This window comes from Macaca thibetana, chromosome 19 (assembly GCF_024542745.1).
Source record: "Macaca thibetana thibetana isolate TM-01 chromosome 19, ASM2454274v1, whole genome shotgun sequence".
NCBI classification, from domain to species: Eukaryota; Metazoa; Chordata; class Mammalia; order Primates; family Cercopithecidae; genus Macaca; species Macaca thibetana.
The window spans coordinates 25114045-25136723 of record NC_065596.1 but is presented as its reverse complement, the minus strand read 5'-3'; the positions used below and the strand labels follow the sequence as shown (position 1 = coordinate 25136723).

The following is a 22679-nucleotide window of genomic DNA, read 5'->3' as shown; positions in this document are numbered from 1 at the left end:
AATAAAGGAGTGTGTGGGTATGTGTGTGTGTGTGTATGTGTGTGTGTTGTGAGGTATGTGCTCCTTAAGAAAATGGAAATAAACAAACCAATAAGACAGACAGAGATTCACTTACCCAAGTATTCTGTCCTGTCGTCTGAATCCGCTTCCAAGTCGCAAGACGCTGTAAGCTCCAAGTCCACGCAGAGACCGCAAAACGCTCCGGACGCTGCTCTCCTCTGCGAAGATCTGAGCAGAGGCTCGCCAGGGCGGGTTTAAGTAGTCTTGGGCGCAGCCTGTCAGCGGAAAGGGCGGAGCTTCACTCCTTCTTTCCAGGAGTCTCCCCCAACTTTCCCAGGCTCCACCTCATAGGAAATTGCTCTCCTGATTTGATGTCATGTCACGCATTTGAGACAATCTAAGAACTTCAAGTTTCATTGGCCAAATATAGTATGAATTAAATGTGCTTAAACACTGAAAACCATCCTGTGCTGTGGTTCTGACATTGTGGTTTTGAGACCAGCAGCATCCTTGCAACCCTCAAACCCTGGAGATCCACAGATCTGTTTTGTAACAAGCCCTCCCCTTGACCGTGATGCACGGCAGTTTAAGAATTACCCATGTAAGCGAAAAGACTTTTAAGAAAAAGTGGAGTATGCGTTGTATAAACATTCTGCTGCTCTGGAACCATCTAGAGACTTCAGGGCCAGTTGAGTGGAGCATTCATTGGATGAGGGTGATTGGGTTAGGAATATCAAGGTGTGGTTCCAGATAATTCAATCATCTAATTAAGTTTTCAGTTATGCTAATCTGTTTTAAAATTCCGTTTGTGTAAATCCTATTACTCAGACTGAGAATGGCAATGCCCTAACCCCAATTTCCAGGAGGATTGAGAGCCTGAGGTTGAGTTGATCACCAATAGCCTATGGTTTAACCCATCATGCCTATGTAATGAAGCCTCCATAAAAACCCAAAAGGACTGGGTTTGGAGAGCTTCTGGATAAAACTTCCTGGAAAGTAGGGTACCCCTCCACCCATGCGGGGCCCCATGAATCGTTGTTCCAAATTTTTTGCAATATCCTTTATAGTGAAATGGTAAATGTGTTTCCCTGCGTACTGTTAGCTGTTCTAGCAAATTAATGCAACTAAAACAGGGAGTGGTGGAAACCTGATATGTAGCCAGTCGGTCAGAAGCACAGGTAAAACAACGTAAGATTTGCCATTGTTATGAGAGTTGGAGGCCAGTCTTGCGGAACGGAGCCCTGTGTAATCTAATACTATGTCCAGGTACATAGTGTCATAAATGAATTAGAATATACCCAGCTGGTGTCCCCAGCAGAATGGATTGTGTGCTTGACTGACCGGGAGAAATCCCCATACATATGGTCACAGAAATCTTCTGTGTTGATTCTTGTGATGTGAGAGCAGCGGAAAAACCATTTTTCTTTTTTCGCTGAACCTAAAATGTAAAAGTGTCTATTTTCTCACACTATTGAGGTTCACGTGATTTATAATAAACATGTTTAATCTTTGTCAACTTGATATATAAAAAGGATGTTGGTTTTCATTTCATTGCTAACAATCAAGGTGTCTTTTTGACATTTTTCATTTCACTGACTTGTCAAGCCTTTCACCCATTTTTAATTATTTAATTTTTAATTTAAAAAAATTTTAGGCCGAGCACAGTGGCTCACGTCTGTAATCACAGCACTTTGGGAGGCCGAGGCAGGCAGATCATGAGGTCAGGAGATCGAGACCATCCTGGCCAACATGGTGAAACCCTGTTTCTACTAAAAATATAAAATTTAGCCAGGCGTGGTGGCACGTGCCTGATAATCCTAGCAACTCAGGAGGCTGAGGCAGAAGAACTGCTTGAAGCCGGAAGGCAGAGGTTGCAGTGAGCCGTGATGGCACCATTGCACTCCAGCCTGATAACAGAGCTAGACTCCATCTCAAAAAAAAAAAAAAAAGTGTAGAGACAAGGTCTTGCAGTGTCACCCAGGCTGAACTGTAGTGGCCTAATCATAGCTCACTGCAATCTCCAATCCCTGGGCTCAAACAATTCCCCTGCATCAGCCTCTTGAGTAGCTGGGACCACAGGCACACAGCACCAGGTTTAGCTGTTCACCCATTTTTCAAGTGTTCATTTCCCCCCCTTCATTGTATTGTGACCACTTCCTCTTCACGAAATTAGCTACTAACCGTCATTTGTGTTGAGAATAATTTTTCTAGTTATTTGCTGTATGTCTTAATTGCAATATGGAATCAAATTCTTTGTCTTTACTTTATGGCACCTGGGTTGAGAACCAGAATTTGAACCAGAAATTGGTCTGTCACTTTTTCAGTTTGAGACTTTGTTTATTTTGCCACTATTGTTTCGTTTTTGTTTTTTTGTTGTTGTTTGTTTGTTTTGTTTTTAAGTTCTGGGGTATATGTGCAGATTTGTTACACAGGTAAACGTGTGCCATGGAGGTTTGCTGCACCTATCACCCCATCACCTAGGTATTAAGCCCAGGATGCATTAGCTATTTTTCTTAATGCTCTCCCTCCCCCAACCCCACCCCATGACAGGCCCCAATGTGTGTTTTTCCCCTTCCTGTGTCCATGTGTTCTCATTTTTCAGCTCCCACTATGAGTGAGAATGTGTGGTGTTTGGTTTTCTGTTCCTGGGTTAGTCTGCTGAGGATAATGACTTCACATCACTAGTCTTTTTTTAAATGTCTGCATATTTCTAGGACTTCATTTCTCTTTTTGCTATTGCAAATTACATGTTTGTTGAAGATAATATTTCCTTATGTTTTAATTTTTTTAAGTTAAAATGAAAGTCCCATTGCTATATCAATCTCCTCTCTCTTGTTACTTTCATTTGTCTCCCCAAATTACCATTATTAACGATTTCACCTTAGTTGTTTCAGATTGGTTTCTAAATATTTACACCCATATTTGTGTATAGTTAGGAACAGAGTTTGGGGTTTGTGTGTCTGTTTTTACTTAAGTGCTGCCATATTGACTATCTATTCTGCATCTTGTTTTGGTTTGGTTTTTTACATTGCCTCGGAGATCTTTCCATGTTCATACATATACATTACCTTAATCTTTTTCACTGTGCATACATTTCATACAATGGGTATCTTAGGTTAATAAACTGCTATTGGTGAACATCTACTTTTTTCTCTTAATAATTCTGCAGTGAACTGCTTTTTTACATATTCCTTTAAATGTGTATTTCTGTAGGATCGTTCCCTAGAAATCGTAAATTTAATAAATAAAAAGGAATTTTCTTTTATTTTTTATTTTTACTTTTAAAAATTTATTTATTATTATTATTATTATTATTATTATTTTTTTTGAGACAGAGTTTCGCTCTTGTTGCCCCAGCTGGTGTGCAGTGGCATGATCTTGGCTCACTGCAACCTCTGCCTCCCAGGTTCAAGCAATTCTCCTGTCTCAGCCTCCTGAGTAGCTGGGATTACAGGCATGCGCCACCACACCTGGCTAATTTTGTATTTTTAGCAGAGATGGGGTTTCTCCATGTTGGTTAGGGTGGTCTCGAACTCCTGATCTTGGGTGATTCACCCGCCTCGGCCTCCCAAAGTGCTGGGATTACAGGTATGAGCCGCTGTGCCTGGTCTAGGAATTTTCTTGTAAAAGGCTGAACCAACTTATACTCTAACCAGAGTAGATGAGATGTTCATCTCCTCAAGCACACAATAAAACTGGCTGTTACTTTGGGAGGCCAAGGCAGGAAGATCACCTGAGGTCAGGAGTTTTCACCATGGCCAACATGGTGAAACCCTGTCTCTACTAAAAATACAACAATTAGTGGAGCATGGTGGCAGATACCTGTAATTCCAGCTACTTGGGAGACTGAGGCAGGATAATCACCTGAACCTGGGAGGCGGAGGTTGCAGTGAGCCAAGATCACATGCCACTGCACTCCAGACTTCATGACAGAGCAAGACTCCAGCTCGAAAAAAAACCCAAAAACTGGCTCTTATTAATCCTTTTAATTTTTATTTTTTTTCCCATCAGGTGAACAATTATGGCATTATATTACTGTGAATTTTTCCAGGTAGAAGATATTGGCCATCCTGTTTTTTTTTTCAGTTAGGATCTCACCCTGTCACCCAGGCTTTAGTGCAATGGTGGGATCAGAGCCTCAAGCGATCCTCAGCCTCTTGAGCAGCTGGAACTACAGGTGTGCACCACTGCACCTGGCTAATTTCCTTTTAAATTTTTTTGTACAGTCAAGGTCTCACTATGTTGCCCAGGCTTGTCTCAAACTCCTGGTCTCAAGCGATCCTCCTGCCTTGGTCTTCCAAAGTGCTGGGATTTGAGGTGTGAGCCACCTCTCCCTGCCTCTTCATCCTCTTATAAGCTTATTCTTTTGTATTTCCCTTGCTATTTACTCCTTGTTTCTTTCTGTTTAGGTATTTCTCTTATTTATGAACTCTTTTTGTGTATTTTTATAGGTTTTGATGCTTTTTCTTCTGTTATATGCATTAACAAGAAAATTACTTTCAACCTGTTGATTGACATTTATTTTCATGGTGATATGTTTTATAAAGTAATATTTCTTAATAAGATGAATTATATTGCTAAAAGTTATAATTATGAATTTCCATGCATCACTGTTGTACTGTAATAATTTTAATATATTGATGAATTTTGTTTGCTGCTTTTCATAAAATTTTGCAGTTCTATTCATTGAGACATTTTCCTTTAGTTTTCTGGCTTTTGTTGTTGTTGTTCTCTTATGGTATAATTTGGTTATCAAGATTATACTAGGATTTGCACTACTAATGTAGTAAGTTAAGAAGCCTCCCAAAGTGCTGGGATTACAGGCGTGAACCACCACCCCCAGCCTGGGAGCCTTTTTGACATGCACTTTTCAATAATTGACAGATGCATAATGAAAAAATCTAAGCAAGCACACAAATAAGCATGTAGCAAATTTAAATAGCACAGTTAGCAAGTTTGGTGAAAACATAAATGTATGCATATCCATCTGATAGAGGACACACATGGTTTTCCAATAGACACAGATGTCACAAAAATTAACCTTGTATTAGGCCAAAAATAAAAATATTCCTGAACTCGTTAAAATTCAAGTATGTCAGATTAAATCAAGTAATCCTTCAACTTAGAGCAACGTATAAGAACATCAAACATGTAAACATCAAAAGACACAGATAAGCCAAAAGAATTTCACTGTCCCTTTATGTGCCCTAAGTTGCAATGTCAAGCTATAGTTGGATACTATTCAACCATTTCCTGCCCATTGCCTAGAGGTGGGGGTCTTCACTTACCTGTCTAGTCCAGGACTGGAACTGCCTCACAATCCCTACAGCTTGAGGGTGTGTGGAAAAGAGAATGCCAGCCAGATATTCCAAACAGAGCCTCTGCCAGCAGGACCAGGCGACTATTCCTAGGAGAGATTGTTCTCACCCGTTATTAGGGCTTTCGTCCAGGCTAAAACTGTGGGCCTCTAATGGAATTCTTATTCAATTTTCTTACCCCATTAGGGTACCCAAATTTTTCTTTAATAGAAATCTTAAATCTTAAATGCAATAACATACAGCAAAATAAAGCCTAAGGCCAAACAAGGGGAAATTTTCAAAAAAGAATCTGAAAACTTCCCGTTTTCTTGTTATGCTGTGTTGTATCTCTTCTAGGAGGCTCTCAGTACTCCTGCAATTCCGCTGTTAAGGATTCAGACAGTGGTTGTTAATTCTTTCTGCTTCTCCTGAGACTAGGAAACAAATTACAGGGCTATGTTATATCGCAAGTGTAGATTATCCAGAGTCTTCATCAACAGAAACAAATCATGGTGAGGGGCGGGGAGGGAAAATATTTAAATGAATTTTAATTGAAAAGTTTCGTGGTTATAACATTGAAGGGCATGCCTATAAAAGTCTTCACCATAAAAGTCTTCAGTAGAATGGTAAAGTGCTCATTTCCAAGTAGTAAAATATTGAAACTTTTTCTTTTCATCGTTGATAGTGATTTATTTAACATTTCATTAGTGATTTATTTTACATTTCATTATTTTATCGTTATTATGATTGCCATTATTTTAGACGAATGCACGGAAGTCAAAGGACTTCCGGCCAACCCCTGACTTCACCCGGGTAGCCTTGCGAATGGTCACAGCGGCGCGCGGGGCTTTCTGGGGATTGTGGTCCATAGGCCTTCTAGCGCATGCGCCGTGGTACCGGACCCACGCTGCAGGCGATATTGTTTGGGATGTTGGGGTGAGTCCCGCCTGGACCGCGCCCCTCTTGGAGGCGTAGCCAGGAGTAGGGGTGTCGGATGTGCAGCTGTGACCCGTCCCTGTGGACTGAAGTAGGAGAAGTGGAAGAGGGGACTGGTGACCAATGATAAGGCCTCGTGGGTGGGGTAGGCTGGGGAAGTTCAGCGGCGCGACCCACCTGGGATGGGATGGGGAGAGCTTGGGCTCGGTTTGGGGAGCAGCCCTGGGTTTGAGAAAACAGTGCATCTTCTTCACGTTTCGTGACAGCGACTCGCGCTGTGCGTCCTCGGGTCGAAGCTTAGTGTCAGTCTTGGGATGTGCATCTCTGGATGAAGGCAGGGGGGCGCTGGCTCAGGGTTCAGGAGTAATGGCTGGGTCTGTGCGTCCCTGAATGGGATAAGGGATTTGCCTAATCAGCGTGTCTCTGGGTATAGAGGATGGTTTGGGCTGTTCTCGCTCAGTTTGGTGGGGGCGATTCTGGCTCAGCACCCCTAGGTTCTTGGAGGGGGAGTTGTCTTGGGTCTGAACTCTGGATTTTGGCAGCTCTGACTCCAGCGGGGCATTTCTAACGTCAGGGCAGAGGTTCTGGCTTCTGGCAATAAAGAAACAACTCAGACCGTAATAACTCTGGAGTTTAATGTCACCGAATTTATTTTGAAAAGAACTGCCCCAGGCCGGGTGCGGTGGCTCACTCCTGTAATCCCAGCACTTTGGGAGGCCGAGGTGGGCGGATCACGAGGTCAGGAGATCGAGACCATCCTGGCTAACACGGTGAAGCCCCGTCTCTACTAAAAAAGATACAAAAAATCAGCCGGGCGTGGTGGCGGGCGCCTGTAGTCCCAGCTACTCGGGAGGCTGAGGCAGGAGAATGGCGTGAACCCGGAAGGCGGAGCTTGCAGTTAGCCTAGATCGCGCCACTGCACTCCGGGTCACAGCGAGACTCCGTCTAAAAAAAAAAAAAAAGAAAAAGAAAAGAAAAGAAAAGAACTGCCCCAAATTATTAACTCCATTCTCACCTCACATGCTGTGAGCCAGGGAGTAGGGACTTTGAGGATTATAAAGCAGATGAGCAAATATAAGTTGTTAAATTGCACTCAACAAATTTGAAGTTTGAACGCTCTCTGTATATTTGATAAAGTTAGAGAATTTGTGTTAATTATTTTAGGTGTAATGCAGGATTTATTACATTTCTGATTGTGTTTCTGGGCAATTGCAGTTCCAGATTCAGCTGCACTTTTCCTCTAGGTCCTCATTCCCTGAAGAGGTTGATGTGGGCTTCTGGTCTCATTCCTGATGCATTCCTCAGATCGGAGTAGTTGTCAGGTTGAAGGATGAGAAAGGCATTTGTGTGCGAGAGCTGTGTGGACTTTGGTAGGTAGGGAAAAAACAAGAGTCTTGAGGTGCCATGTGCCCCATGTCTTTGGCTGCCCCACCTTTTCCCCTGCTGTCTGCCCTGAAAGGCCACAATTGCCTTCTGGCCTTGCTTGTCTTTGGCCAATGGGAAGTCTCAACAGAAAAGTTTGGAGAGAGGAAGAATTGTGATTTGGAGTATCTTGTCCCCCAGTTCTCTCTCTGCAGGATTGTCACAGATTAGCTGCCCTTCTAACAACAGATCATGGTTTGGGTGGCCCTGGCCACATGGTCCTCTCAGTTCCCGGCTCCAGGGACTGCTCCCTCCCCTTACCTCTTAAGGCCCAGGTATTATAATAGCACCTCCCTGTCACTTCCCAGGATAGAGCCTTATCCACTGTGATTTCCTTACCCCCAGCCAACACCATTGTAAGCCATCTGTTTATTAAATTCCCCTCAAATTTGAATATGCCATTCTGGTTCCTGCCATGGCCCTGACTTGATACAGGCAGGTAGTGTCTGAAGCCAGAAATTCAGGAAACCAAACCCCCAACCATATATGTGTGAGTGCATGTGTGTAGATGTGTGCTTGAAAATAAACCTGTCCCATTTTTGGCTCTTAAGTGAGAACAGGTACTGGAAGTAGAAGGTGAGTTTATGTCTTTGCAAATGCATCTAATGTATAATATCCAAGCCAATTCTATCTCTGCATTTATTAATATCGAGAAACATTGAGTGCTTGTTAAATGATAAGATCCTTACCAAGTGCAGTGGATAAAAGACTATAGCTTGGTTATTTTTGTTTTTAGGATTTGTAGTTTTTTGACAGGGGAAAGGAGGAGTGTTTTCTTGGTAGCTTTTAATTATTATAAAACGATGTAATTCATGCTGTACTGATGAGTTGAATACTCCTTATTTTGCCCTTTGTTGGAACCCCAAATAAGATGTGATCAATGATGTCTCTTAAAGGTAGGAAAGGAGAGAAAAGGAGTCCAAGGATTTACCAAAAAGACATTTCATAGTCTTTTAATCTGATTTTATAACCCTGTGAGCTGCAATTCAAAGGGTAGCCAACAGACCAGTGCCAATAAATGATGTTGGTCTGTGACCAGATAATTTGAGAACTTGAGTGCAAATGTTTAAAATTTTGTCTTATCGATTAACAATTATTATTGTTATTAATAATAATAACAATTGGGCTTTAAATTGCATACCTTCTTAATTTCCTTTTTCCAGTAATTTCTTTTTACTGTATCTTACCAAAATATCAGTCTGTGACAGACTTTATCACTTTATCACAGATAGTCTGAAAAGCACTATCTGAGAAGGCAGAAACATGGTTTTGGGCTTTTATTTTTTAATCTTTGCAGTTTCCACAGTACCTAAAGTGGCAATTTTATACACTAAGTTTCTCCACAAAGGCCAGAGACAATTGTGTTTACAGGGTTTATCAGATGGAATCCCAATAAAAAATAAATAGAACACTCAAATTGGGTAATTTGAGAAGAGCTTAATAAAGGCACAATCTATAAAGTTGTAGGCAGGCTGTGGTAATCAACAAAGGATATTGCAATATTTCAGAACTAGTGATAGCAGGATAACTTACTGCCTTTAGGACTGAAGGGCTAAGTGAGGAGGCAGTCACTAAAACCTGAAGAAAGATTTATGGGATGACAGCTGCCTGATGGAGACCATGACCTTTGGTAAATGGATATGGAACATAGCCATTCCACAGCTTACCTGGGGGGATAAATATCCTGACTTCACTCTTGTCCCTTCTCTGGATCTCTTGCTGGCTTTCCCCATTGGCTGAACCCAACTGGAAGCTAATTGGCAAGGGAATCCACTGATAAAAGCAGAACAGGAAGGGGCTTTAGTGTATATGAAGTGGCAAGCTTAGAAGGTCTGTGTCTACCTACTTTGGACTACCTGCAGTCTGAGAACATTTATAGTTCAGTATACTGTGAGCATTTCCAGAGCAGAGGATGTGTCTTTTATGTCATAGGTGTGTCATCAATATTTGCAAAAGCAGGGGATAGAATGGGTGCTGGAGAGATAGTTTAGGAAGCCAAGAGTCAAGGTGTAGATGTTTAAAAATTTGTATTATTGATTAACATAATAATAAAAATTGAGATTTAATTTGTATATCTTGGCTAACCTCAAGTTTTTTAGACCACGGGCCTAGCCATACAAAATCAAGTCTTGCATGTGAAAAGTGGAAATAGCAGAAGGTCCCTGTCATCCTGAGATTGCTCTCTCCTCTCTCTCTTCTTTTTTTTGAGACAACTCTGTCTCTGTTGCCCAGGCTGGAGTGCAGTGGTGCAATCACGGCTCACTGAAGCCTCCGCCTCACAGGTTCAAGTGATTGTCCTGCCTCAGCCTCCTGAGTAGCTGGGATTATAGGCGCCCGCCACCACAGGCAGCTAATTTTGTATTTTTAGTAGAGACAGGGTTTCACCATGTTAGCCAGGCTGGTCTCGAACTCCTGGCCTCAAGCGATCCACCCATCTTGGGTTCCTAAAGTGCTGGGATTTCAGGCTTGAGCCACTGTGCCCAGCCCTGAGATTGCTCCCTTAATCAGCAATTCTAGGGCCTCTTTTCCTGCGAAATTCAGATGTAGATTATGTCAGTTCATTCACAAGTCTGAGCAAAGGAAAAGAATGTGCAGGTTTTGACCCAAAACCTTGAGGAGAGAGAGAGGAGTTACACAGTGGTTTGAGATTGAGGGACTGGGGCCAAATCGAGGGAAGTCTTGAGAAGGTGGGAGTTCAGTCTGTTCAGAGTGAGAAGAGATGATATCTAGGGAGTGGAGAAATTGTGAGAAACTTTTACAGATAAGGAAGGAACAAATGTTCATTCATAACTTGTTGAATCCATGATCTCATGGATTCTTTCTTCTTTGCAGTTCTGCTTTTCCAGAATCCTGCCCTTTCCAAAAGGAAGACGATATGATGAAGTTCCAGGTAAGTTAAGGGTTTCTTTCTCTTTAAATATACTGTTCATTGTGAGGAACCAGATACTTCTGTTTTCTGAAAGGAGGTCAGCATTTTTTGAGTGACTGCTATGTATTAGGTACTTTATCTTGCTCATAATGACTTTGTGAGGCAGGCGGTTTGACTCCCTTTATAGAAGTGAAGAAATAACTCACAGATTTCAAGATGTCTGCTTTGGTGCTACTCTAAGTGTGGTTCATGTACCAGTACCAGTACCAGTACCAGTCCATGAACTGCTTGTCACTGCCCCATGAGGGAAAAAGAATTAAGAGTAAGTTCAGAAACTTTTATAGCAGTTTGGTGTTGCCACAGCATCCGAGTGCATGGGCAGCATATACATGACCATACTCTAAATGTCACTGGTCTAGTTGAATAAGTAGCAAGATTTGAATGGGTATGTATTGGTCAGAGTTCAACCAGCAAGGCAGAACCAGTAAGAGATATATATTAAGAGATTTATTGTAAGGAATTGACTTATATGATTATGGGGGCTAACTAGGCAAGTCCAAAATCTACAGGGCAGCCCATCAGGAAGGGTAGGCCAGAACTCTTGGACAGACTGAAGGTACTGTCTGTGGGGGGAATTTCTCCCCCTCCCAGGGAAGCCTCAGTTCTGCTCATAAGACCTTTCAGTTTATTGAATCAGACATACTCAGATTAGTTAGAATAATCTCCCTTAAAGTCAACTGATTATGGACTTTAATCACATCTACAAATTATCTTCACAGCAATACCTGGATTAGTGTTTGATTCAATAACTGAGGACTGTAGCTTAGCCAAGTTGACACATTAAAAAGACCATCACAGTATGGAGGAAGGATTTTCTTTTAATCATGAAAAAATTAATTATGAAAATACACAAAAAGAGCAAATGGTATTATGATCCTCCATTTGCAGTACCCATCATGCAGTTTCAACAATTAACTTTTTGCCAAAGAGATTTGCTTAATCTCTTTTTCCGTTTTTTCTTTCCCAAAGTATTTTAAAGAGGTATGTTATTTCACACTGTATTGGTTTTTCTCTGAGTACCTCACTCTTGTATAGTACCTTATTATATATGCAACTAAAATGAATGGGCTCACACTTTTATCCTTCTGCCTAGAAACCATCTTGCCCAAGTCCAAGATTCATTATGTCCATTTTCTATCTTCTGACTTACAGCAACAGTTTACCAAATATTCACCACTACATCACCCAGGTCACCATTTTTCCAGCCTCCTATAACAGCGTCCTCAATGGTTATCTCCTGGACCTAAAACCAATGCCATGAATATTTGGTAGCACTCTGCTGGTTTTGATTAGCTTGGGTGTGTCCTCATAGTGAAGAAGAGGGGCAAGAGAGCAAGTGGACACGTGAGATCTCTCGAGGCCCAGGTTTAGAACTGGCACGTTATCACTTTTGCTTCATTTTGGTAGCCAGAGCAAGTTCCATTCCAAGTCCAAACTAAAGGGGTAAGGAGACAAACTCTGGTCCTTTAGTGGGACTGGAGAGCATGGAAGAGGATATTTCTAAACAGCAACCTAATTTACCACACTCTCTATGTATTTCAGTATATATTTCCTTAAAAATGGACTAATGAGATAATCAATAATTATTTGGTATTATCTAATACCCAGACAATAATCAAATTTCCCTGATTATCTAAAAAAAAATTTTTTTAACAGTTAGTTTGTTCAAATGGGATCTTAACAAGGTCTATACTATCATATAGTTGGTTGTTACATCTCATAATCTCTTTTAATCCAGAGAAATCTGCCCCTCTACTTTATTTTCTCCTGCTATTAACTTGTTGTAGAAACCAAGTTTGGTGTCCTGTGTTCTTTCCTACATTTGGAATGCATTTGTTTGCTTCCTTTTGGTGTCTTTCAATGTGTTATTCTATCCACAGTATTTCTTGTAAGTGGAAGCACCAGATGCTTGAATAGATTTAGGTTTAAGGTTTTACAAGAATACTTCATAGATGGTTTTACAAGAATACTTCATAGAAGAAAAGATTTAAAGATTTTTGCATGTGTTTATTAGTTTATAAAATTTGGTTTCTTAATATTTTGGGGTTGTCCTTGTACCTGTATCCTGTGACAATCGCTGCCTAGGATTCCTACAAGGGATCCATCCAGCTACAAGGGTGGTGGAGAAATGAGTGTTTTATTTTCCCAGGCTCTATAGTTGAGGCGGAGAATGGAGAATGGGGAGTATGCTGGGTGAACCTCTATTCCTAACCCCTTCTCCCTACGTTGGAACACCCCAAGCAGGCTTCAGGGTATCTGTATTTTCTGAATGGTTAACTCCAATTCAATTTTGTTGCCTCTAACAGTAGTGCTACTGAGAGAGTGGTGCTATTAGGACAACAGTGCTGACTCCCCTAGATTTTGGTTTTAATCATTGTCAGATTTTGGTAGTTGGACAATTGTTAGTAACATATTCCTTGTGAAGTCCTTTGTAACTGCTTACAACTTTTGTTTGAAAGCTCTGCTTTATTTAGAGATGCAGCGTCTATTGAGAGAACATATCTGTAAATACTTAACTCTGAGCAGTGTGATATATGCAGCGATAGAAATATTTTATGTAAAAATTGGTTTCTTGATTAGGAGATGGTTATTAATATCAGCTTATTCCCCACATCCTTTTATTTTGAGAAATTTCAATTTATCAGGAAGATGAAAGAATAGCATAATGTGTAATCTTCACCTTGATTCACCAGTTGTTCAGAATCACCCACAAACATATGCATAATATACGTATATACACACACATATCTATATTTTATTTTGATGACCCACTTGGGGATAAATTGCAGGCATCATTATAATTCATCCCTAAATATTTCAGCTTATAGCTCCTAAGAATAAGAGCATTCTCCTACATTTCCACATTACTGCTAACATACTCAAGAAATTTCACATTGATACCACTATTTTTTAATACCTAGTTGATATTGAAGTGTTCTTATTTATCCTAATCTCCCTTTTCTCTTTTGTGTTTTTTGAATCTAGGGGCCAATGCTTTTAGTTACCCTGTCTTCTTAGTTCCTTTTAACATGATAAAAATAGATTAATCTGCCATGAAAAAGTGAAAATACCAAATCTTGGTGTGTGATGAGAAATGAACTCATGGAACACTACTAGACTTATGTATTGGCACAACACCTTAGTGTAGATTTATCTGCGCCTGTTCCCTGGGCCATATTTTATAATTTGATTAATATTGTCCTTTGGGAATCCCTGATCCAACAGGATTAGTGTCCTTATGAGAGAGACTCAACACAGCTTGCTGTCATTCTCCCTATGCCACGTAAGGACACAGTGAGAGGACAGCTGTCTACAAGCCAAGAGAAGAAACCTGAATGAAACCTATCTTGGTGGTACTTGATCTTAGACTTTCCAACCTCCAGAACAGGAAGAAATAAGTTTATTTTGTTTAATCTAGTCAGACTGTGGTATTTTATTAAGGCAGCCCAAACAGACTTAAGACCAGTCATTTGTGTGGATGATTGATGTGGCGTGTGGTTGATGTTTTAGGAAAGGGTGACATTCAAGGATGTGGCTGTTGTCTTCACCAAGGAAGAGCTGGCACTATTGGATAAAGCCCAGATAAACCTGTACCAAGATGTGATGCTGGAAAACTTCAGGAACCTTATCTCAGTGGGTGAGTAACTGAGCATCAGACCACTGAACCTGTTTCTTCAAATCATCATTTCAAACCAGATAGAATATTCCAGTTAGATCACAAAAAGATGCATTGGCCACTGGAAAGAAAAATCCTAAGAGATTCATGTGCAGGTTAGAACTCTGCAGTTAATGAGCTTTTACAGATCAATGTGAGGATGTGGCCCCTTGTGATGTGAGGGAGCTCTCCCCAAATCTCATACCCCTGGCCTGTGGGCATTCAGTGCAGGTAGTAACCCCTCCCTCCCTACTCACACATTTAGGCTATCATTCTTTCCTCATATTTCTCAGAATGAGACTGATAAAATTCACACATCACCAACGGCCTTGATCTATTGGTTGCTTCTGGAGAAAAATCAATGTTTATCCAATGTTTTGGATAAACCAGTGTTAAAGGAACCAAGGGAGAACTTTGGTTTCATTGGCAGTTACAATAGCCAACACTTACTGGTATGTAGTAAGTGTAATCTAAGTGTTGGTTTATTTGATTACTTTTTGATAAATATCTAACCTCATTTTTATTTCTCAGAGGTTCATATACAGTTATGTGTTACCTAAGTTTAGTTTATGAGATAGAGATATGGTTTGGCTATGTCCCTACCCAAGTCTCATCTTGAATTGTAGCTCCCATAATTCCCACATGTTGTGGGAGGGACCTGGTAGGAGGCAACTGAGTCATGGGGCAGCGGTCTTTCTCATGCTGTTCTCATGAGAGTGAATAAGTCTCATGAGAGCTGATGGTTTTATAAATGGGTGTTCTCCTGCACGGGCTTTCTCTTTGCCTGCCGCCATGTAGGACGTCCGTTTGCTCTTCCTTCACCTTCTGCCATGATTGTGAGGCCACCCCAGCCATATGGAACTATGAGTCAATTAAACCTCTTTCCTTTATAAATTACCCAGTTTGGGGTATGTCTTTATTAACAACGTGAGAATGGACTAATACAGATAGTTACTGTTATTAGCCCCCTTTTATGATGTATTACTCTGTTTTCACACTGCTGATAAAGACATACCCAAGACTGGGCAATTTACAAGATAGAGGTGTATTGGACTTACAGTTCCACATGCCTAGGGAGGCCTCACAATCATGGTGGAAGGTAAAAGGCACGTCTCACATGGTGGCAGACAAGAGAAGAGCGCTTCTTCAGGGAACCGCCCCCTGCCCCCTTTTTTTTTTTTTTTTTTTTTTGACAGAGTCTGGCCCTGTAGCCAGGCTGGAGTGCAGTGGTGCTATCTTGGCTCACTGCAACCTCCACCTCCCGGGTTCAAGCAATTCTCCTGCCTCAGTCTCCTGGGTAGCTGGGACTACAGGCATGTGCCACCATGCCCAGCTAATTTTTGTATTTTTAGTAGAGACGGGATTTCACCATGTTGGCCAGGATGGTCTCAATCTCTTGACCTCGAGATCCGCCCGCCTTGGCGTCCCAAAGTGCTGAGATTACAGGCATGAGGCGCCGCATCCAGCTGGAAACTCCCCTCTTTAAAGCCATCAGATCTCATGAGACTCATTCACTATCATGAGAACAACACAGGAAAAACCCGCCCCCATAATTCAATCACCTCCCACTGGGTTCCTCCCATGACACATGGGAATTGTGGGAGTTACAATTCAAGATGAGATTTGGGTGGGGACACAGCCAAACCATATTATCCCACCCCTGGCCCCTCCCAAATCTTATGTCCTTACATTTGAAAACCAATCATGCCTCCCAACAGTCCCCCAAAGTCTTAACTCATTTCAGCATTAACTCAAAAGTCCACAGTCCAGTGTCTCATCTGAGACAAACCAAGTCTAATCCGTCTATGAGCCTGTAAAATCAAAAACAAGTTATTTACTTCCTAGGTACAGTGCAGGTACAGGCATTGTGTAAATACAGCTGTTCCAAATGGGAGAAATTGGCCAAATCAAAGGGGCTACAGGCCCCATGCAAGTCTGAAATCCAACAGGGCTGTCAAATCTTAAAGCTCAAATGTGATCTCCTTTGACTCTATGTCTTGCATCCTGGTCACACTGATGTAAAAGGTGGGTTTCCATGGTCTTGGGCAGCTCTGCCCCTGTGGCTCTGCAGAGTATAGTCTCCCTTCTGGCTGCTTTCATGGGCTGGTGTTGTGTGTTTGTGGCTTTTCCAGGCACACGGTGCAAGCTGTCAGTGCATCTAGCATTCTGGGGTCTGAAGGACAGTGGCCCTCTTCTCACAGCTCCACTAGGCAGTGCCCTGGTAAGGACTCTGTGTGGGGGCTCTGACATGTGGGAATTATGGGACACGACACGTGGGAATTATGGGAGTTACAATTCAAGAAGAGATTTGGGTGGGGACACAGCCAAACCATATCAATGAATGAAACAACTGAGTCACAGAATTAATAACTTGCCCACGATCACAACTGCTTGTAAGAACTAGGATTTGAGCCCTCCTAATCTGGCCCTAGGTCCTATGTTTGTAATAAATAACCTCATGAAACCAAAGTGTAAACTGTAGACACAGGGCCTTTTGCATAAATCTACATATCCTTGCAGTTGTTTCTCAAACTGCAGGATAAAACCCTCTTGGCGAGTCCTGAAATCAAATTACTGTGTCATAACTAGCAATTTTTAAAAAGCAAAGTAGATTAATAGAACAGAAAACAAAAGAATTTATCAAAGTGCATTGCACATAGTATGTAAGTATCAGCAGATAAAACTTCTGTTTTAGTGACCAGTCTGTGTTGATGCTTGTGCCTATTCCTACTGAGTCACAATGCCGATTTTACTGTGGGTTACAATCAAAACAATTGGGAAACCACTGCTTAAGCCCATTCGGAGCAGCTCATGGTCTCCCTTTCCCTGATACTATTTTATAAACTTAAAGTCACTTTCAATTAACCCAGAAAGGAGCTTGAACCAAAGCGGTATCCAGTGGGACTTGACTATGATATTCATGCCATTTTGAAACCCATCTTAGGGTCCCAAGAATATGATCATCCTCTTCTGCCTCAGGCCCCTGTTTGTTATATACCACAGTCTTGCTTCCCTGGGTGCCAGGCCATTGACAGTGCCACAGTATCTGTTCCCCATTCTCATAGTCATGGCTGTTTGAGATTCTGCAGTAACTTAAAAGGGTAGAACTTAAGGAAATGGATTGTAGGATCTGAGTGGTTTCTATCTTTTCATGAAGACAAAGAACCTTGGGGAAAATAAAAAGGATGTATCTTAAAGCTCATCTCAGAAGTTTAACATATGCATCCCCGCACAATGCCAGGACCATATTTCACAATGTTTATCCCCATTTTCATCCCCATTGCCTTTTCATCCCCATCCCCTTTAGGCTCACCATGTACAGTTGTGCAGGTTGTACACAAAGATACATGATAGTCCTCCATACGACAGTGATGTGAAGGAAGGGAAGCTATCAGGAGATAGGACTTGTTGCTTGTTTCTGAAACCTCTTGTGACCCTTTGGGTCCCTCACTCTGCCCAACATATAGAAAACACTCCATCAATATGTATTATTTACATACACACATACACTACATAAAATGGGAGCCTTTCCCATACCTTTTGTAGCAAGATTATTGAAAGCTTTTTATTGACTACTCTTATAGCAGGGAGGTGAATTTCTTCCTTCATAAATTTTTCCTAAGACTTCCTTTTTTTCTTTTTTTGTGGCGTGGGGGTGGAAAGATCTTGCTCTGTCACCCAGGCTGGAGTGCAGTGGCACAATCTTGGCTCACTGCAGCCTCTGCCTCCCAGGATTAAACAATCCTCCAACCTCAGATTTCCAAGTGGCTGGGATCATAGGCAAAACTGACCCAATTTTTAATTTTTTTGTAGAGATGGGATCTCACCATATTGTCCAGCCTGGTCTTGATCTCCTGGGCTTGAGTGATTCTCCCACCTCAGCCTCTCAAAGTGTTGCTACTACAGGCATGAGCCACTGCACCTGGCCAAGATTTCTCTTAATTTCCCTACAACACTTGATTTCTAATTGGCAGCTCACAGGTTAGAATTACCATGGCTCTAATTGTTTCACAATTAGAACAGGGACAACTTCCCACCCCATCGTATTTCATTTTCTCAAAACCTCTGGACAGATGATTGACTTGTTCTCTTAGCCACATTCTCTTTCTTCTCATAGGAGATGGGATTAAAAACAACATTTTGAATCTTCAGGAAAAGGGGTTAAGTTACCTTTCGCAAGAAGTGCTTCGTTGCTGGCAGATTTGGAAACAAAGGATCCGGGATTTAACTGTGAGTCAGGATTATGTCATGAACCTTCAAGAAGAGTGTTCCCCACATTTAGAAGATGTTTCCCTCTGTGAAGAGTGGGCAGGCGTGTCTCTTCAGATTTCTAAAAATGAAAACTATGTAGTAAATGCCATTATCAAAAATCAAGATATCACAGCATGGCAAGGCCTGACACAGGTTCTTACCCCAGAATCGTGGAGGAAAGCCAACATAATGACTGAGCCCCAGAACTCTCAGGGAAGATATAAGGGAATTTACATGGAAGAGAAATTGTATAGACCTGCTCGGCATGATGGCAGCCTCAATTGGACCGCACGTGATCATCATGAGTCCCAAGAATGTAAAGGAGAGGACCCTGGTAGACACCCCGACTGTGGGAAAAACTTGGGTATGAAATCAACAGTTGAACAACATAATGCGGCCCGTGTAGTACCACAGCCTTTCACATGTAATAACTGTGGGGTGGCCTTTGCAGATGATACAGATCCTCGTGTCCATCACAGCGCTCACCTAGGAGAAAAATCTTATAAATGTGACCAGTATGGAAATAACTTTATTCAGAGCCAAGATCTTATCGTTCATTGTAAAACCCACTCAAGCGAGACTCCCTATGAGTTCCATGAATGGCCTACGGGCTGCAAACAGAGCTCACACTTTCCCAGGTATCAGAAAGTGCCCCCGGGAGACAAACCCTACAAATGTAAAGAATGTGGCAAAGGCTTCAGGCGCAACTCCTCCCTTCACAACCATCATCGAGTCCACACAGGAGACATGCCCTACAAATGCGACGTATGTGGGAAAGGGTTTGGATTTAGGTCCCTTCTTTGTATTCATCAGGGAGTACACACAGGGAAAAAGCCCTATAAATGTGATGAGTGTGGGAAGGGCTTTGATCAGAGCTCGAACCTTCTTGTCCATCAGCGAGTCCACACTGGAGAGAAGCCCTACAAATGCAGTGAGTGTGGCAAGTGCTTTAGTTCAAGCTCCGTTCTTCAAGTCCACTGGAGGTTTCACACAGGGGAGAAACCTTATAGGTGTGGTGAGTGTGGAAAGGGCTTCAGCCAAAGTACACACCTTCACATTCACCAGAGAGTCCACACAGGGGAGAAACCATACAAATGCAATGTGTGTGGAAAGGATTTTGCATATAGCTCTGTTCTTCACACTCATCAGAGAGTTCACACTGGAGAAAAACCATATAAATGCGAAGTGTGTGGAAAGTGCTTTAGTTACAGCTCATATTTTCACTTACATCAAAGAGATCACAACAGAGAGAAACCATATAAATGTGATGAGTGTGGTAAAGGCTTCAGTCGGAATTCAGATCTTCATGTTCATCTCAGAGTCCACACAGGAGAGAGGCCCTATAAGTGTAAGGCATGTGGTAAGGGCTTCAGTCGTAATTCGTACCTCCTTGCCCATCAGAGAGTGCATATAGATGAGACACAGTACACACATTGTGAGCATGGCAAGGACCTTCTGACTCATCAAAGACTATGTGAGCAGAGAGAAACATTATAAACATAGTAAGTCAGGGTTAAATTAGGAAAACAGAAGCCACACTGTATTCCAGATGATAGGGGCTTACTCAGCCTGTGGGAGGGCTGGGGGAGCAAAAGACAGCAACACTCTCATCAATGATGTCAGCCTGCAGCACTGGAGTGTGCCAGGCAAGGATTGTGGATTTCAAGAACTTCTGTGAAGTTCCCATCGACTGCTGTATGCTGCAATGGCAAAGTAGGTGACTCTCGACAAATGGGTGGTTTTTGGTAGTGGTTGTAGTTAAAGGTCAAATTTCCTTTAAAGGGTGTATCCAGGAAGGAAATTCTAATTGGGATGATTATGGTAAGGTCTTCAGTTCAGCCAAAGTCTTTAGATATTTTTTAGTCCCCACTAGAAAAATACTCTCTGTATGAAGAACATTCAAAAGTGTGCTCAGAAATGAAACCCATGCTCTTACTATGAAAGAACATTAGTACTCAGGTTTTCCATGAGATTCTGTACACAGGTGAGAAGCTCTAAAGAAGTGGTATTTGAAGGATATGGCAGAGGCAGTGCTGTGTTTATCATTTCCTTGCAAATAAGGCTCTGTTTCCCAGTAACCCCTGCAGTTAAGAATGTGCCCATGTGATTGAGTTCTAGCCAATGGAGTGTGAGCAAAAGTGATAGAAGCCACTTTCTGGTCTAGCCTTTACACACATCCTCAGGCTTTTCTATCCCTGCCAAGGTGACCTTGGAGGCTGCTTATTCCAGACTGGGTTGATAGAAGGTCACTATCTGATCTGTGTTGGATTTCTTTTTAGAGTAAGAAATAAAAATTCATTGTGTCTCACCACTGAGATTTTTGGTGGTTTATTTTGTTACTGCAACATTTCCTAGGCTATCTTGACTAGCATGGAGGGATTTTATAGCAATATGTTTCATTGTCATTGGAGTACATATACAGAAGTAACAATATAATTCAGAGTTCAAAACTTTTAAATCTTTAAGGCTTGATGTGGCAGTGCAGCCATCTAAAATGGTATGGATGCGACTTCTTCAGTGATAACTTCATTCATTGGTGTGTCCACCAAAGAGAAATGTGCCAGATGATATAGCTGTGGTAAAACTTTACAGAAAAGTACAACCCACAGTCATAAGAAATCTCATACAATAGAGAAACTCTATAATGTGGAATGCTGAATAAGTTTGTCAGCTCACACCTTAAAATGCGATTAAAAATTAACTAGAAGGCCGGGCACGGTGGCTCACGCCTGTAATCCCAACACTTTGGGAGGCCGAGGCGGGCGGATCATGAGGTCAGGAGATCGAGACCACCCTGGCTAACATGGTGAAACCCCGTCTCTACTAAAAATGCAAAAAATTAGCCGGGCGTGGCAGCAGGTACCTGTAGTCCCAGCTACTTGGGAGGCTGAGGCAGGAGAATGGTGTGAACCCGGGAGGCAGAGCTTGCAGTGAGCGGAGATTGCGCCACTGTACTCCAGCTTAGGCGACAGAGTAAGACTCCGTCTCAAAAAAAAAAAAAAAAAAAAGAAAAACCAATATTGAGATTAATTCATTGGTGGATTCTACTAAACAGTAAAGGTGTGAATTGTAAATAAACCCAGAAACGAAAAGAGAAGGGAACGCCCACCCACCCCCAGCTTGTCTCATGAGGCCAGTATTAAGCTGACAATACCAAACCAGACAAAGAAATTATAAGGAAAGAAAACTACAGATGAATATCCTTCATGAACTAAGTGAAAAATCCTGAATACAGTAGTCCCTTGGTATCAGTGGGGAATTGGTTCAGGGACCCTTATGGATATCAAAATCCATGGATTCTCAAGTCTGTTATGTAAAATGGCCATAGTATTCTCACGTAACGTTTTCATATCATCCTGTATACTTCAAATTATTTGTATACTTCAAATTATTTCTATCTCTATACAATAAAAATGCCATGTAAATAGTTGTTATACTGTATTGGGTTTTTTATTTGTGTTATTTTTATTGTCGTGTTACTAATTTTTATTGTTTTTTTTTCTTAATATTTTTGATCCCTGTTTCATTGAATCTGTGGATGATTCTGTAGTCTCCAATGGCTTGAAGATCTCGATGACAGAGATTGAGGTGACCACGGGACCTGGAAAGTGAGGAAAGAAATCCAGGGAAAAAGATGTCAAGCAAAGAATTGCCCCTTATTCTACATTAAACTCGGCCCAAATTTCAGACTGACTGACACCCAGAATATATAAAGACTTGTACAATACAATATTAAAGAGCCCAACATCTCAATTATAATGGGCTTGAACAGTTACTTTACAAAGGAAGACATACAAATTGTTAATATAGCCCGTGAAGAAGTATGACATTATTGATCACCAGGAAAAAGCAAATGAAAACTTCAGAGAGATACAACTACACAACCACCAGAATGGCAGATATTAAAAATACTGATAACAGGCCAGGCGCAGTGGCTCACACCTGTAATCACAGCACGTTGGGAGGCCGAGGTGGGCAGATCATCCAAGGTCAGGAGTTCAAGACTAGCCTGGCCAACATGGAGAAACCCCATCTCTACTAAAAATACAAAAATTAGCTAGGCATGGTGGCAGGTGCCTGTAATCCCAGCTACTCGGGAGGCTGAGGCATCACTTGAACCCAGGAGGCAGTGGTTGCAGTGAGCCAAGATCATGCCACTGCACTTCAGCCTGCATGACAAGAGTGAAAC

The 22679-nt window shown here is 41.7% G+C and overlaps 1 protein-coding gene across 4 annotated transcripts; it reads left to right on the top strand.

Moving 5' to 3' along the window:
- Positions 1-6167: 6167 nt before the first annotated feature.
- On the top strand, positions 6168-22127 carry ZNF285 (zinc finger protein 285). 4 transcript variants are annotated; one of them, XR_007721420.1, is made up of 5 exons: positions 6168-6233; positions 10488-10545; positions 14095-14221; positions 18357-20203; positions 22041-22127. XR_007721420.1 is itself a non-coding variant. In XM_050768325.1 (4 exons), the coding sequence occupies exons 1-4, from the start codon at positions 6181-6183 to the stop codon at positions 19985-19987; spliced, it is 1869 nt and encodes a 622-aa protein (XP_050624282.1). In that variant the 5' UTR covers positions 6168-6180; the 3' UTR covers positions 19988-20801. The 4 variants fall into 4 exon arrangements, 3 of the variants coding, with proteins under 3 accessions (XP_050624282.1, XP_050624284.1, XP_050624285.1); XM_050768325.1 differs by lacking the exon at positions 22041-22127 and having other exon boundaries at positions 18357-20801; XM_050768327.1 differs by lacking the exon at positions 22041-22127 and having other exon boundaries at positions 6225-6324; positions 18357-20801.
- Positions 22128-22679: the final 552 nt, after the last annotated feature.